The sequence below is a fragment of the Argiope bruennichi genome, chromosome 6 (genome assembly GCF_947563725.1).
Source record: "Argiope bruennichi chromosome 6, qqArgBrue1.1, whole genome shotgun sequence".
NCBI classification, from domain to species: domain Eukaryota; kingdom Metazoa; phylum Arthropoda; class Arachnida; order Araneae; family Araneidae; genus Argiope; species Argiope bruennichi.
Window position 1 is genome coordinate 48,771,616 of NC_079156.1, and position 12,790 is coordinate 48,784,405.

Here is a 12,790-nt window from a genome sequence, read left to right on the forward strand (position 1 = left end):
TTTAAAAATCTATTTGTATATATGTCACTGCTGAAAATTTTCTCTTGGCCAGATTTTAAAAGCTTTGAATTTGAAAATAATCATCAAACAGTTTTTTCAAGTCTCCTAGCATTTCAATCAGCTCAGATTCAGCTATAAATTATGTTACATTTGTACATAATCTTCCTTTATTAATCATTTTCAAACTGAAAATTCAATTATATATCAATGTAGTTAAAATCTGGTCCTTGTGCCATGAAACCAAACCAATCAACATAGTTAATCTAATTTCTCACTACCAAAAGTTGTCGCATTGAATAATTGGGCTCTTGAGGAATGTAAAATTTTCATCACAGGATATTTGAGTGAACTAATGGAAACTTAAAATAAGAAATATTTAAAAATTAAATCCATGTGAACATGCTTTTTCCACTTACTATAGAAGCTTGTTATTTATTATCCTTTAAATGTTATGTATGAAATTTTTATTCGACATGAATTTACTGAAACATAGTTCAATCAAAATCTTATCTTAAAAAGTGGATTTTCTTTTTAAAATAAAGCATGGAACAATTATTTCATTTAATCAATATTATCAGAATAACAAAAACCTAAATTTTAATAACTTTAAATGTAAATATAAATCCATACTGGTATTAATTTATTTTTTAAATTTTAGCAATCTACTGAATCATATAAGCAAGCGAATTTTTACACAAACTTGAAGTAAATTGTATTATTTTACAATTATTTTAAAAATCAGTAATATTTATAATCTGTCAATTTTCATGCTACTTCAGAAATACAAATTTAACAATTTTTATTAATTTTACCAAAAATACAGTAGGGTTACATTTAATTTCCTCAAAAGTCTTTATTTTCTGAATACAGGATGGATTAAATTGAAATAATTTTATAGAAAGTAAAGTCTTAAATTCGAAGTGAGAATTTTTAATAATTCTTGAATGTGTGTATATTGATTCGTTTAGCTTTACATATTTAAACTTGAAGATATTTTGTACAATCAATGAAGAACTGAATCAACAATTTGTATCATTCATTATGATCCAATGTAAAATCAATTATCTAATTTAACAAGATTTTATTTAAATACCAGTAATTAGTTTTCTGAGTAATGAAATTTTACATTCAAAGCAATGGACACTCTTACACAGCTAGTTAAAGAAATTGATCCAAGCTTACTGCTTACCATGAACAGGGTCTCTTAACCTGCAAGCACATTTTTTTAGTTAAAAATTTCTTAGAATTCATTAAATTGGTAATTGTCAGTCAAGTACTCAATTTTATAACCGATTCTTTTAATGGAAATCATTTAGATATAGAATTGGAATACCCAATTTATGACAACTGCAATTTTAATTTTTTTATAATTGTAAAAATTTAAGATATAAATAATAGATAAGCAAATATGTCAACATGAAAATATTTTCTATACAGCTGTTCAAAGATTTAACAGTTCCAAGATTCATCTTTACCAATGGCAAAAGGAATTTGCAAACTGTTATGAATCAACTTTCCAACTGTAGTTACATTCTATTCTGAATTTCATCACGATCCAATTTACAAATACTCGATTTCGGCCAGAATTGCATGTCTAGAATATATTTTTTAACTTGTGTATTATATTTTTTTTCTGTTGTTTCCCTAAATAATTAAATATAATTTTTCTTAAGTACTTTACAAATTGAAAGTTACTTAACATGGCCAATTCCAATCAATTAATTCTGCAGTGTGAATTCCTTAAAGTTGTTTTTGAAATTTTAAAAACTCAGGTCAGATCTATGTCAGATTCATGTGGAAACAAAAAGAAAAAAAAATTGACAAAAACTTTACAACAAACAAAAACTTTTAATTATCAAATGACGGAAGACAATGGTACAATGATTATTGAAAATGAACAAAAATGACTAAGTGATAACATTCTGGACAATTACCATTGAAAAGTGTGTTTACAGCAATGTTGTTGAATATGATGAGGAAAAAGAAAAAGTTGAATTGAAATTTTAACATAAATGCTAATCAAATGCAAAAATTACAACCACAAAATATTCATTTTATCGATGTTTGTACCGATCTTCCTTGATAACTTTAAATGCAATATCCATCTGAGATGAATAAGTCGGCTGTGCACTACTAGCCACTTGTGCTTTCCATTACAAATGAAAATAAAAACCACCCACTCATATACAAAATTAAATTAAAAAATCAATGTACAAAATGATGGTCCCTATGCACATTTGATAGTTTATGCACTGACTTCCTCCTCTTTCTTGGCTTCAGGTTCCTCCTTGGCTTCGTCGACCTTTGCCTTCTTAGGACTAACATTACTATCCGCTTCCTCCTTCTCCTCCTCCTCAGCCTTGCGTTTCACACCTCCGTCTTCCTTAGCAGCATCGGTTTCCATTTTGGCCTCTTCGGCTTCGCTTGTTTCCTTAGCTGGAGCTTCTTCGGCTTCACTAGTTTCCTTGGCAGCTGCTTCTCCATTTTCTTTCTCTTCTTCCTCAGCAGCTGGTTTGTCTTCTGTTTCTGTTTTCTCTTCAGAAGTCACTGTAACATGAATTTACAATGTATCCAATTTAATAGAAAAAATAAATGACTTAACATTAACAAATACCTATACAAATAAAGGTATATTACCAAAAAATAAAACAGAATCAAGTGCTAGAATATCATAACACCTATCATTGGACCTCAAAATTACAACTAAAAAATTTGAATTGTATAATCTATAAAATTAAATATGACAAAAATATCACTTCTTAATATCAATTTTTGTAACATGTTAATCTTATAAAATAAAACAAACTTATATACATCCACATTTGAAAAGGAATCAAATTTAATTCATAAGAATATTGTGCAATTTAATAGTCATCTACAACCTGGTAGAGAAAAAAAATTTTAAATAACTTTTTTTTAATCTTAACAATACTTCATGCTAGTTCATTATTTGGCCATTAAAATTATAGAAGCTTTTCTGTTAAAACTTATTGAAAACGATACTAGTTCGGAAAATAATTCTTATATATAACTTCAAAAAAGAATCAAGCAAAGAAAAATGTTAATACTTATTTATCATTATCTTAAGCTAATGCTTAGATTTATTATAACGTCAATAATTATTTATAAGACAAAAGCTAGATAATTTATGAAAATATTTAAGATTATGTACCAATTAACTGAAATCATATTACTAAATTAATAGATTTAAGATAATCGCTAATAAAAATACACTTTCAATTAAAGCTAATTAATAGTTAATTACTATTATATATATTGCATAAAGAATAAAAAAATTAACAGAATTAATCATAAAAGAGATCACTCCTAAATTTCTAACAAAAGATCACTTCCACAAAACTGTCGGTCTCGACTTGCATAAACAGAACCATTTAAAAACGGAAGTACACAAACAATGAATTAAACGCTTGTCAAATATCATTATATATATTGCATATTGAATAATAAATTAACAGCATTAATCATAAAAAAGATGCAAGATGAATCGTAAATTTCTAACAAAGGATCACTTTCATAAAACAGTTGGCCTAGACTTGTATAAACAGAACCATTTAAAAACGGAAGTACACAAATAATGAACTAAACGCTTGTCAAATATTGAGACAAACAGGATACTGAAAAACAACTTATAAATTATGTTTTTAAAAATAAGTACAAAACAGAAAAATAACTGGTTTAGTTATCAAAATGGACTACTTTTCGTCTCGCTTACCTCCATTTTCTGACTTCGACTCTTCGTCGGGTTTCTTCTCTTCAGAAGCTTCCTCGACTGTACCATTCTTTTCTGACGATTCTACACTAGAATCGGCTTCAGCTTTTACTTCTTCAGCTACTTCATCAACCTAGTTGTATAAAAACGAAAACATTAGAAAAAGCAAAACTCAAAAATTTTTTAGTCACTGGTACGTGAAATAATCAAGTTAGAATAATTTTGATACGAGTATAATACCTTTTCTACTTTAGAAGCTTCCTCAGGAACTGGTTCGTCAGCTTTAACTACCTTTTTAGGACTATCTTTGCTGACTTCAACTGCAACTTCAGCGCTGAAATAAAATGAATGATGAAATATTGTCTTATTAAATAAAGAAAAAATTACGAAAATTCATTAAAGAATAGAACCACACAGTTGACCAAAAAAATTAACATGAAATAGAATTTTTAATATGAATAATAAAATATATTTTACACATTTAATATTAAACAATTCGTTCAATTACGAACATCTTTAAAATAAAATAAAATAAAGAATAGAAAAAACGAACAATTCGAATGATCAAACTTCCGACATAAATTCGCTTTCTTACCTGCTTGTTCGGGATCTAGTTGCCGGCATTATGAAGTTTAATTTATTCAATTTAGTAAAAAGAAATATATAAATTAGTTAGCACTAAGCCAAAAGAATTATTCAAAACTATGTTTTTAAAGGGAAATATATTGCTTTCAAATAATTCAATTGGATTTCCAAAAGAAAAATCTACGTGCAATAACAAGCGTCTCTAATCTTCAAACGGCAAGAACGAAATGGCGGGGAATCCGCTATGACAATGTATATATAGAAGAGGACCACGTGACTCCTTTCCACCAATGAGGCTCATGCGTCCGTTTAGTGTTCCAATAAAATAAATCGTGTGTATTCCCGCTCTTTAGGTAACCGGCTGCCAGAGAATAAAGCTTCACCACAGGATTCTTCTATAATTGTTATTTTTTCTTTATTTCGAAGCTTCCGGCTTCAAAACACCTGCAATAAAAAGATTGTAAGATAGGTTATAAATTGATCATGTTATTTGATATTAAGAAAGTAAGAATTTTAAAATCATATTTCTTTAAGTTTAGAATAAATATTCTAAAAAGAAAACGATAATTCAGATGAGTAAGAAAAGATAAATAAAATTCCTAATTTTGGAAAAGATATTTAAAATATCGTTCAGATGACTTTTATTAACTTTAAAAGTTGCTGATATTGAACGCTTTTATTTAAATAAGATAGTAATATGATTTCACTTACAAATGCTGCAAGCTTATTCAATATGAATGCTTTGTTATCAAATAGTTTATCCTTACTCTGATAAGAGAAACTTAAATGTGAAATTTTTTCTTATAGATTGCTAAATTTAAAATGGAACCGTTTTCTTCAAAAGTAAAATGAAGCCAGAGTACAAAAGAGCTAGAAAAAATTACAAGGCTGCATTGCACGTTTCATTATCCAACAAACAACTTCATAATTTGCCTCATTATGTGATATTCATATGGAAATATATTGTTGAATTCAAATACTTGAGCAGTTCCTCATGTATCCAAAAGTGAATTTTGATTTAAATTCTGAAATTATATTATCCATTCTGTAAAATTTTGCAACTAATCAATAGCAGCAGGAAAAAGATAGAACAAATCGAACTGAAATGAAGTAAAGGAAAGAAGTGTTGTGCCATCTGACTTGCGAATTTTTGAATTTAATTTTTATGATTATATTTTCTAATTATTTTTTTAACTTTATTGTCAAATAAAAAATACGAAATGAATCATATAAGAAATGTGTTTTCAAATCTAGTTTTACAGAAAAATATATCGACAAAATTACTGGTAATTTTTTTTATTAATAATGTGAAATAGGAACTATTTCCAAAAATCGAATTTAGAAGCTTTTAGGATTTATTCATGTTTTTTTATTACGAATGGAGGAATTAATAATATTTGTAAAATTTAAGTTAAAGAAATTTACTCAATGTTGGAAACAAAATTTCAACTTTGGAGAATTCATTTGATACATTTAGGATAAAATTTTATAAAATTGTTTATACTACGCAGATTTGAATGTCAAATTTTTGTGTAAAAAAAAAAGTTGGGTCTATTTCATTGATAGAAATTTGTATTTTTACTTATTGCATTAAGAAGTCTTTTTCAAAGAAATCTTGTTTTATAGAAATACAAATATTAAAAGTGAATATACATTGTACACTAAATTTTCATGGATTTTTTTTTTTTTTTTAATTTAGAAAAAAGAAATTCATTCCGACAATAAGAAGTGGGAAAAAAAAGTGGAATAATAAAATTTCGTAGCAAGAATCTTTATGTGCATTTGTTATCATTCATCTGATATTTACAAGAATTTTTTGTGGTTATTGTGCATTCATTGTCACCTCACATATTCTTTAATTACGGTAGTTATCGATATGAAAGTACTGAAATATAAATTAATAAGTCAAAATAAGTTGAGTTTTTAAATGAGTCAAAAAATTGCACATGGTATATAGATTGTACAGTTAGATTGTATTTGCAAAATTATTTGAAACGTTTAAAAATGGAAAAAAAAAAAAAACATACATATACTTTCTGGACAGTTTCATATGATTTTGTTTCTTTTACTGTAAACTAGTGACTTTTTCGTATTATAGGATTGTTTCATTACTAGTGCCTTATTTTTTCAAATGTTTTCTTATTTTCACTTTTACTAGCTGCTGCTCCCATCTCATCCTCTGCTTCTTTTATTTTTATTCTTCAAAGAAGTCAAATTTTTGAACTGTATTTGAATATTTCAAGTTTAAAAATTTGCAATTTTAATTAATCATATTTTTAAACATTGTTCCTGAAATTCAGTTAAAAAATAAGAAATTCTTGTCTATCCATCATCAACAGAGGGATTTTTAAGAATTATTTCACATTGAGCAGACCAGTTCAAAATTACAACAATATCTCATTAATTCCAAAATGAGATATTGTTCCAATGCAAAAATATAGTTTTAAAAGTTATTAAATTTTTTGAAGTCCAAATATTTATTCCGAAGGTTGGCAAATATTAATTCCTTTACATTTAAGCAGTTATAAATTGTTAAGCTTTAAGGTATGTATAATTTCCTTTGCTTCAAGTTAAGAAACAAAGTAAGGGTGCATTTCTTACAAATACATTATGAAATATATTTATTTCTCATATAATAAACTGTATTTCTGAACAATTGATTGGTAATAAGATAAATAAATAAAGCATATAAATATTATGTGATAATAAATAGTAAAAAGTTCAATTAATTAAAAGAGATGAAAATCAAAAGAGTATCAATATCTGAATTTTCCTGTGATTAGGGATTGGTCAATTTGCTATGCAGGCCCAATAGTAATAGTTTTTTATAGTCTTTGGGTATGAAACATTCTGAGCTAGAAATAAAACAGCTGTAGCTACTTATTTGACTTCAGATTTTATTAAATATTGAGTTTTCACAGCCAAATTGTAATTATAGAATGTGATTAACAAATAATTTTTATTTTTAATTGATAGATGCCTCTGAAATCTGTGTAAGGAAATGTCCACAAAGGAGGTGACTTTTAAATTCAAACATGATAAATCATTGTAAGCTGTGAATATAGAGCATGGGATATCCACGAGTACAAAACAAGAGAATCTGTGTAAGGAAACAAAACTTTCTAATGCGATCCTATACAGATGTGGTTACACATTGCCCTTTATATGTTAAATGTCTTTAAAAGAACACCGTACCGCATAAGATAACTGCTCTTTTTTTTTTATCTGAAATTTTACAATAACTTAGTGTTTATTTTGACAATACCATTCAACTAATTTTGATAATAGATCTACTCTTGTTGCTTATACTTAGGATAAATCATTCTTTTGAAAAAAACAGAGGCTAAAATGAAAGCTTAACAATTAACTGTGTAAATACTGATTAATTGAGGCCTGCTTTATTGTCTTAAATGTGAATCCTTAAAATACTGGCTGTTAAAAAAAACTATGTGATTATTTTAAACATAAAATAGATAAATTTTCAAAACTTTTATTTGTAGTTAAAAATTCTTCATATATATATGTGTGTGTGCGTGTGTCATTTTTCAATAATTACATCAAATTTCATTATACAATTAATATATTTATTCAATTTTGATATAAAATATGAATTAAAATTTTCTCTTATAAATATTTACTTTATTCCAACAATTGCTTATAGAATTTTCAAAGTTACAAATCAAAAACGATGCAGTGTTTGATTGATTTGTAATTTTAGTTTGATATAACTGAGAAAATATTATTTCAACTTTGGGTTATAGTCGCTATTGGGCAATGGCACTTGTGAGTAAATGCATCAGAGGTATTTGACACATTTTAAACATAGATGGAGCACATAATAAATAATTGCATTTGAAGCTTCTTGTTTATTAGTTAATAATGAAATAGAAGTGTTCCATAAGATATATGGAATTATCTGAAACCACAGTTATGTTAAAAACAAATTGCTTTTTTTGATATCCAATTATATAGCATCTTCCATGTCGAAATGTGCTGTCTGCTGATTTAACAAAGAATTTGCAAAATATGTGAAGTGTTTATGGATTATTTGATAATATTTATATGGAATTGTAGTACTTTTAAATTATTTCATTTTAACTTATAAGTTTAAGAAGTGATCATTCAGTCACATATGATATATGCCCACCCTAGCTGAGGGGTTTATTGATTACTGTAATGTATACTTACTGTATTGGGTTGGGTGCTGACTGAGCCAAAGAGCCAAGTTGACAATAATTGCTTAGGATCACTTGCAGATTTCTAAATAGGCAGCTGCTAGGCTGAGAAGGTGCCATAAGCAAATCAATTAAAAACATTTACCTAATTGTGTTGTAAATAATTATAAAAAATATAAATTCTATTAATGATAAAATATTAAGATAATATTAATATTTTATTATATATAATTGGGCAGATTTCTTTATATTCACTTAGCTATTTAAACATTTATGAAATTGAACACCACCTCAATAATATATTGTGTACAAACATGGATGCCAGAAACTCTGGAGTTGTGATAGATAAATACATATTTGCTAAGTTAATAAACTTTAAAAAATATTAAACTAAAATAAATTATTAAAATGTTTATGAAATTTGAAGCTAAATATACCATCTTATTAAAAGAGGAGCCTCATAATGTGTACTGTCTAGGGCAGCAAAATACCTAAATGTATCTCTATTTAGTATGTCTTATTATCTGCATTTATTTCCTATGCTAGAGCTGTATTTATAAACAGCTTGTACTGCATACATGTGATGGAAACACATTACAAATTAATTATTTAATTCATTATGATGAAACTTTCAACAAAAATTCTTTTATGCTTGATAATGTTTATAAGAAAAATGTTATTAAAATTTATACAGTAGTTTGAATTTTTTATAGTTTGTTAATAGCTCTGGCATTTCAATTCTGTTTACATATATTTACGTGAATTATATATGTTTTTATATCTTCAGAATTATATTATTTTCTTGAATCTATGTTTTATTTCTCAATAATGTTTTTTTATTAATTTTTTTTCCTTTATAGATGCCATTATGCAGTAAAACTAGACAATGTTCCACAACAAATATGAATTCTGAAGATGCTTCAAGGATGCATTTAGAAAAAAGTTAGTGCATATTATAAAAGGAAATATTGTAGCCTTAAGTTTGGCAATTATAGCTGTATTTTAATTAATATAAGTTATAATGTATAAAAAAATGTAACTTATTTTTAAAATGATTAATAAAAATATTACATTAGAAAGATATTATGAAAATAAAATATTTGGCCAAAGTAAAGTTTAAGGTACGGTGCCAAATTTCAATTTTTTCTTGTAGCATTTGGCGATATTTTGGCGCGGTTTGGCGAGGATCCGTACCTTAAACTTTACTTTTACCAAATATTTTTGTAGCAATTTAAAGATACATTCAGCTTAAATATATCTGTTGAAAAAGTAGAAATTGGTATTTTCATTTTATCTGCATAAGAAAATGTATTAAAATCCTATAGTTCATTGCATATTACATCTAGTTAACATTAAATTTTTATATAACTCACTTTATGACAACTTCTGTTGTCTTTGTTTATTACACATTACTGTGATTTTGTATGGTGTAGCTCTTAGTCAACAGACTGTCGTGTCAGAAAAATCCAATCTAATTCTCTGTTTATTACATTTATATTTTTAAAAAATTAAGTTTTCCTCACTTTGATTCATTCTCTTTTTCAGGTGTCAATCATGTTACTCTATTAGGAAGAGTTGGTATCGATCCGCAGCTCAGAGGCACAGAAACGAAGCCTGTTGTTGTGTTCACTTTAGCAACAAATACAAATTATAAATATGAAACAGGTAATCATAATTTTATTCCTGTTGTTATTGGCTGTTAAATTCTTGTTATATGAAGTATTTTATCTGTAGAATAATAAATAACTGAAAAATACATCATAATACTCATTACACCTTTTTTTTTTTTAATTTGCAGCTGTTTTCTTTAGTATAAAAATTTTGTTACTCTAATTCTATCTTGAAGATTTTGGTTTGACTGCAAAATCTGAGGTCAAGTAATGATATTAAATGTGAATTAATAATAGGAAGAGTTAGAAGTTTAATTAAAAGTGCCTACTTAACAATGTGAATGATTTTTTTTTTAATTTTTGGATTATTTTTTAAATAACTTTCCATAAAAATCTTGAAAATTTAAAGACAAAAGGTTAAATCTTATAGGTTTTGCAATACCCCTATTTTTTTGCTGAACTCTATTAAGAATTCAACAAAGTATGTGGAGTATTAAGAATTCAAACAGTATGTGGAAAATAATTTTTGCTTTTAATATTTTTTTTTATTAAGTTTCAAAAGTACATTGATTTTCTATATAATTTTTTATAAAAAAAAAGGGGGGGTTAGTGTGGGTTGGAAGGAAAAATTGAAGGAGGGGAGAAAGAGATTTCCTTTTCCAGTTCATCTTCTCTGTTTCACTATTTGAATAATTTATCAATTCTTTATTGTTTATTTCAAAAAAGTACATTAAATATATTGTAGTGGGATAGCATTTTTAAAAAAGGAAACTTATTCATTTGTTATTATTTGAATGTGAATTTAATTTATTTTCTCATCACAGGTGAAATTAAACAAAAGACTGACTGGCACAGAATTACCGTTTTCAAAAATTCTTTACGAGATACTGTGCTGGAATATTTGAGAAAAGGGTAAGCTAATATTTTGATTTATTGACAAAAATTTAATTTGTTTCTTGTTATTACAAAAAATGAATATGACCACAAATTTTTCATTGATTTTTCCTCTTCTATACTAGACTATTTGAAATATATAATAATTTTTTTACACATTTTAACTTATTTTTAGAAGTAGAGTATATGTTGAAGGAAGAATTGTCTATAGTGAATATAATGACAATAGAGGAACCACATTTTCATCAACATCTATTGTTGCAAGTAGGTTTAGTTTTTTTTTTTCCCCTTAATTTTTTTATCCTAAAGTACTGTTATCAGAATGTAATATGAAAGACTGTCATGATCTTCAAATTCATGAGCCAAATAATTACTTAAGTTTAAAAAAAATAAAATACACAACCATTTGAGTCAAAAATCTAAAAGTCATTAATTCAATTTAAATACTTATAAATGTACTGAAAACATCTTTTATAAGAATTATGTATTGTTTTATAGCATTTTTCTGATTATTTCCTTGAATATTGATGAATCTCCCATGTTACAGATGATGTTGTATTTCTGGGAAACCCCCCGAGAGTTGAGCTGGAAGCAGACACTGAAGAAACTAGTTGAACAAATAAAACTTTAAAACAAAATATATTGTAAAATATAATCACTGTATAAATAAATCCATTTTTAATTTATTTGTTTTAGTTTTATAACAATCCAGTTGTATGGTGTTTTATTATGTAAAATACTGATTAATGTCTTCTTTATATAAATATATCTAACTACATAAAGACTCAAAATTTGTTGTGAGTTTTAAAATAACCAATAGAATCACTAAAGTTTAAATGAAAAAATAATTTTTTCAATGAAATTGATATGTTATCTATGTTATAAAGTACTATGGAAACCCATGCAGTGTTATCCATAACATAATGAATGTGAGTAAAATCAGAACCACAATAATCATAAAATAATACCTGTAAAAATGAAGTAAAAAATAGTTAATATAGATTCTGCAGATTTATTTATTTGTGACATTAGCTGAGTAACTACAGATAATAGAAATAATTTTCAATAACAAATAACTGCAAATGTATAACTTTTTTGTCTCGTGCTTTAAAAAAGCATGACTGAGACAATGAAATTAGAATATTTGTTTTAATCATTGAAAATAAAATTTAAATTATATGAAAGTAATTTTATAAGGGGGGGGGTCCCCTTACAATGGTCAAATTAGCAAAGAAATAAAATTTCTTACAGTAGATCTGTGCTTTTTTCCCATATATCAGTAAAAAAAAATGCACTTATCAGGAAAATAATTAATTAAAAATCAATGAATAAAGATGTTTTGTTCATTCTTGTTTTAAATTAGAAAAAAAAAAATGTTCAAATAATTACCTCAAGAATTTGAAAAAAGATAATAAAATTGAAATCTCAAATACAGAAATTTTAATTGTAATCCTTAAAATTATGCAGAAAATGTCTGTATATATTTTTTAAACTTTTCAGAATTCTGTAAATTACATTAGAGGAAACAAATTTTATTAAAATGATAATCATTAGCTCTCTTCAATAAACCATCGATTTTTTTTTATAGAAACATTACTATAAGTAAATATACAGAAAAAAAAAATATTCAAAGTGATACATGATATTAAATTCAAGAATATCTATATTTAATTTTATAATTTTGGGTTTCAAAATGCATTGAGTCACCATTGTGATTTCTTGTGAACTATATTTCTTAGCTGGGATTATAATGGATTTGTTTGGACACCATGCATACACAGATGAACACTCTTTTA

At 26.1% G+C, this 12,790-nt stretch overlaps 2 protein-coding genes across 3 annotated transcripts; one reads left to right on the top strand and one right to left on the bottom strand.

Moving 5' to 3' along the window:
* Nucleotides 1–1,828: 1,828 nt before the first annotated feature.
* LOC129972929 (uncharacterized) lies at nucleotides 1,829–4,552 on the bottom strand. Its single transcript, XM_056087250.1, has 4 exons — nucleotides 4,326–4,552; nucleotides 3,971–4,064; nucleotides 3,734–3,863; nucleotides 1,829–2,547 (listed from the first exon to the last, which is right to left on the bottom strand). Exons 1-4 carry the CDS (start codon nucleotides 4,352–4,354, stop codon nucleotides 2,246–2,248), a joined length of 555 nt encoding a protein of 184 aa, XP_055943225.1. The 5' UTR covers nucleotides 4,355–4,552; the 3' UTR covers nucleotides 1,829–2,245.
* Nucleotides 4,553–5,425: 873 nt separating this feature from the next.
* On the top strand, nucleotides 5,426–11,680 carry LOC129972930 (single-stranded DNA-binding protein, mitochondrial-like). Of its 2 annotated transcripts, XM_056087252.1 has the most exons (7): nucleotides 5,460–5,601; nucleotides 7,292–7,419; nucleotides 9,351–9,432; nucleotides 10,036–10,155; nucleotides 10,925–11,012; nucleotides 11,170–11,258; nucleotides 11,542–11,680. In XM_056087252.1, exons 2-7 carry the CDS (start codon nucleotides 7,384–7,386, stop codon nucleotides 11,607–11,609), a joined length of 483 nt encoding a protein of 160 aa, XP_055943227.1. In that variant the 5' UTR covers nucleotides 5,460–5,601; nucleotides 7,292–7,383; the 3' UTR covers nucleotides 11,610–11,680. The 2 variants fall into 2 exon arrangements, with proteins under 2 accessions (XP_055943226.1, XP_055943227.1); XM_056087251.1 differs by lacking the exon at nucleotides 7,292–7,419 and having other exon boundaries at nucleotides 5,426–5,601.
* The last annotated feature ends 1,110 nt before the right edge of the window (nucleotides 11,681–12,790 follow it).

Coding starts and splice junctions, on each gene's coding strand:
- LOC129972929 (XM_056087250.1), bottom strand. CDS start 4,354: ATGCCGGCAACTAGATCCCGAACAAGCAG. Junction 4,065..4,325: donor ACTAGATCCCGAACAAGCAG/GTAAGAAAGCGA, acceptor ATTTTATTTCAG/CGCTGAAGTTGCAGTTGAAG. Junction 3,864..3,970: donor AAGCTTCTAAAGTAGAAAAG/GTATTATACTCG, acceptor TTATACAACTAG/GTTGATGAAGTAGCTGAAGA.
- LOC129972930 (XM_056087251.1), top strand. CDS start 5,536: ATGAATCATATAAGAAATGTGTTTTCAAATCTAGTTTTACAGAAAAAT. Junction 9,433..10,035: donor AAGGATGCATTTAGAAAAAA/GTTAGTGCATAT, acceptor TCTCTTTTTCAG/GTGTCAATCATGTTACTCTA. Junction 11,259..11,541: donor ATCAACATCTATTGTTGCAA/GTAGGTTTAGTT, acceptor CCCATGTTACAG/ATGATGTTGTATTTCTGGGA.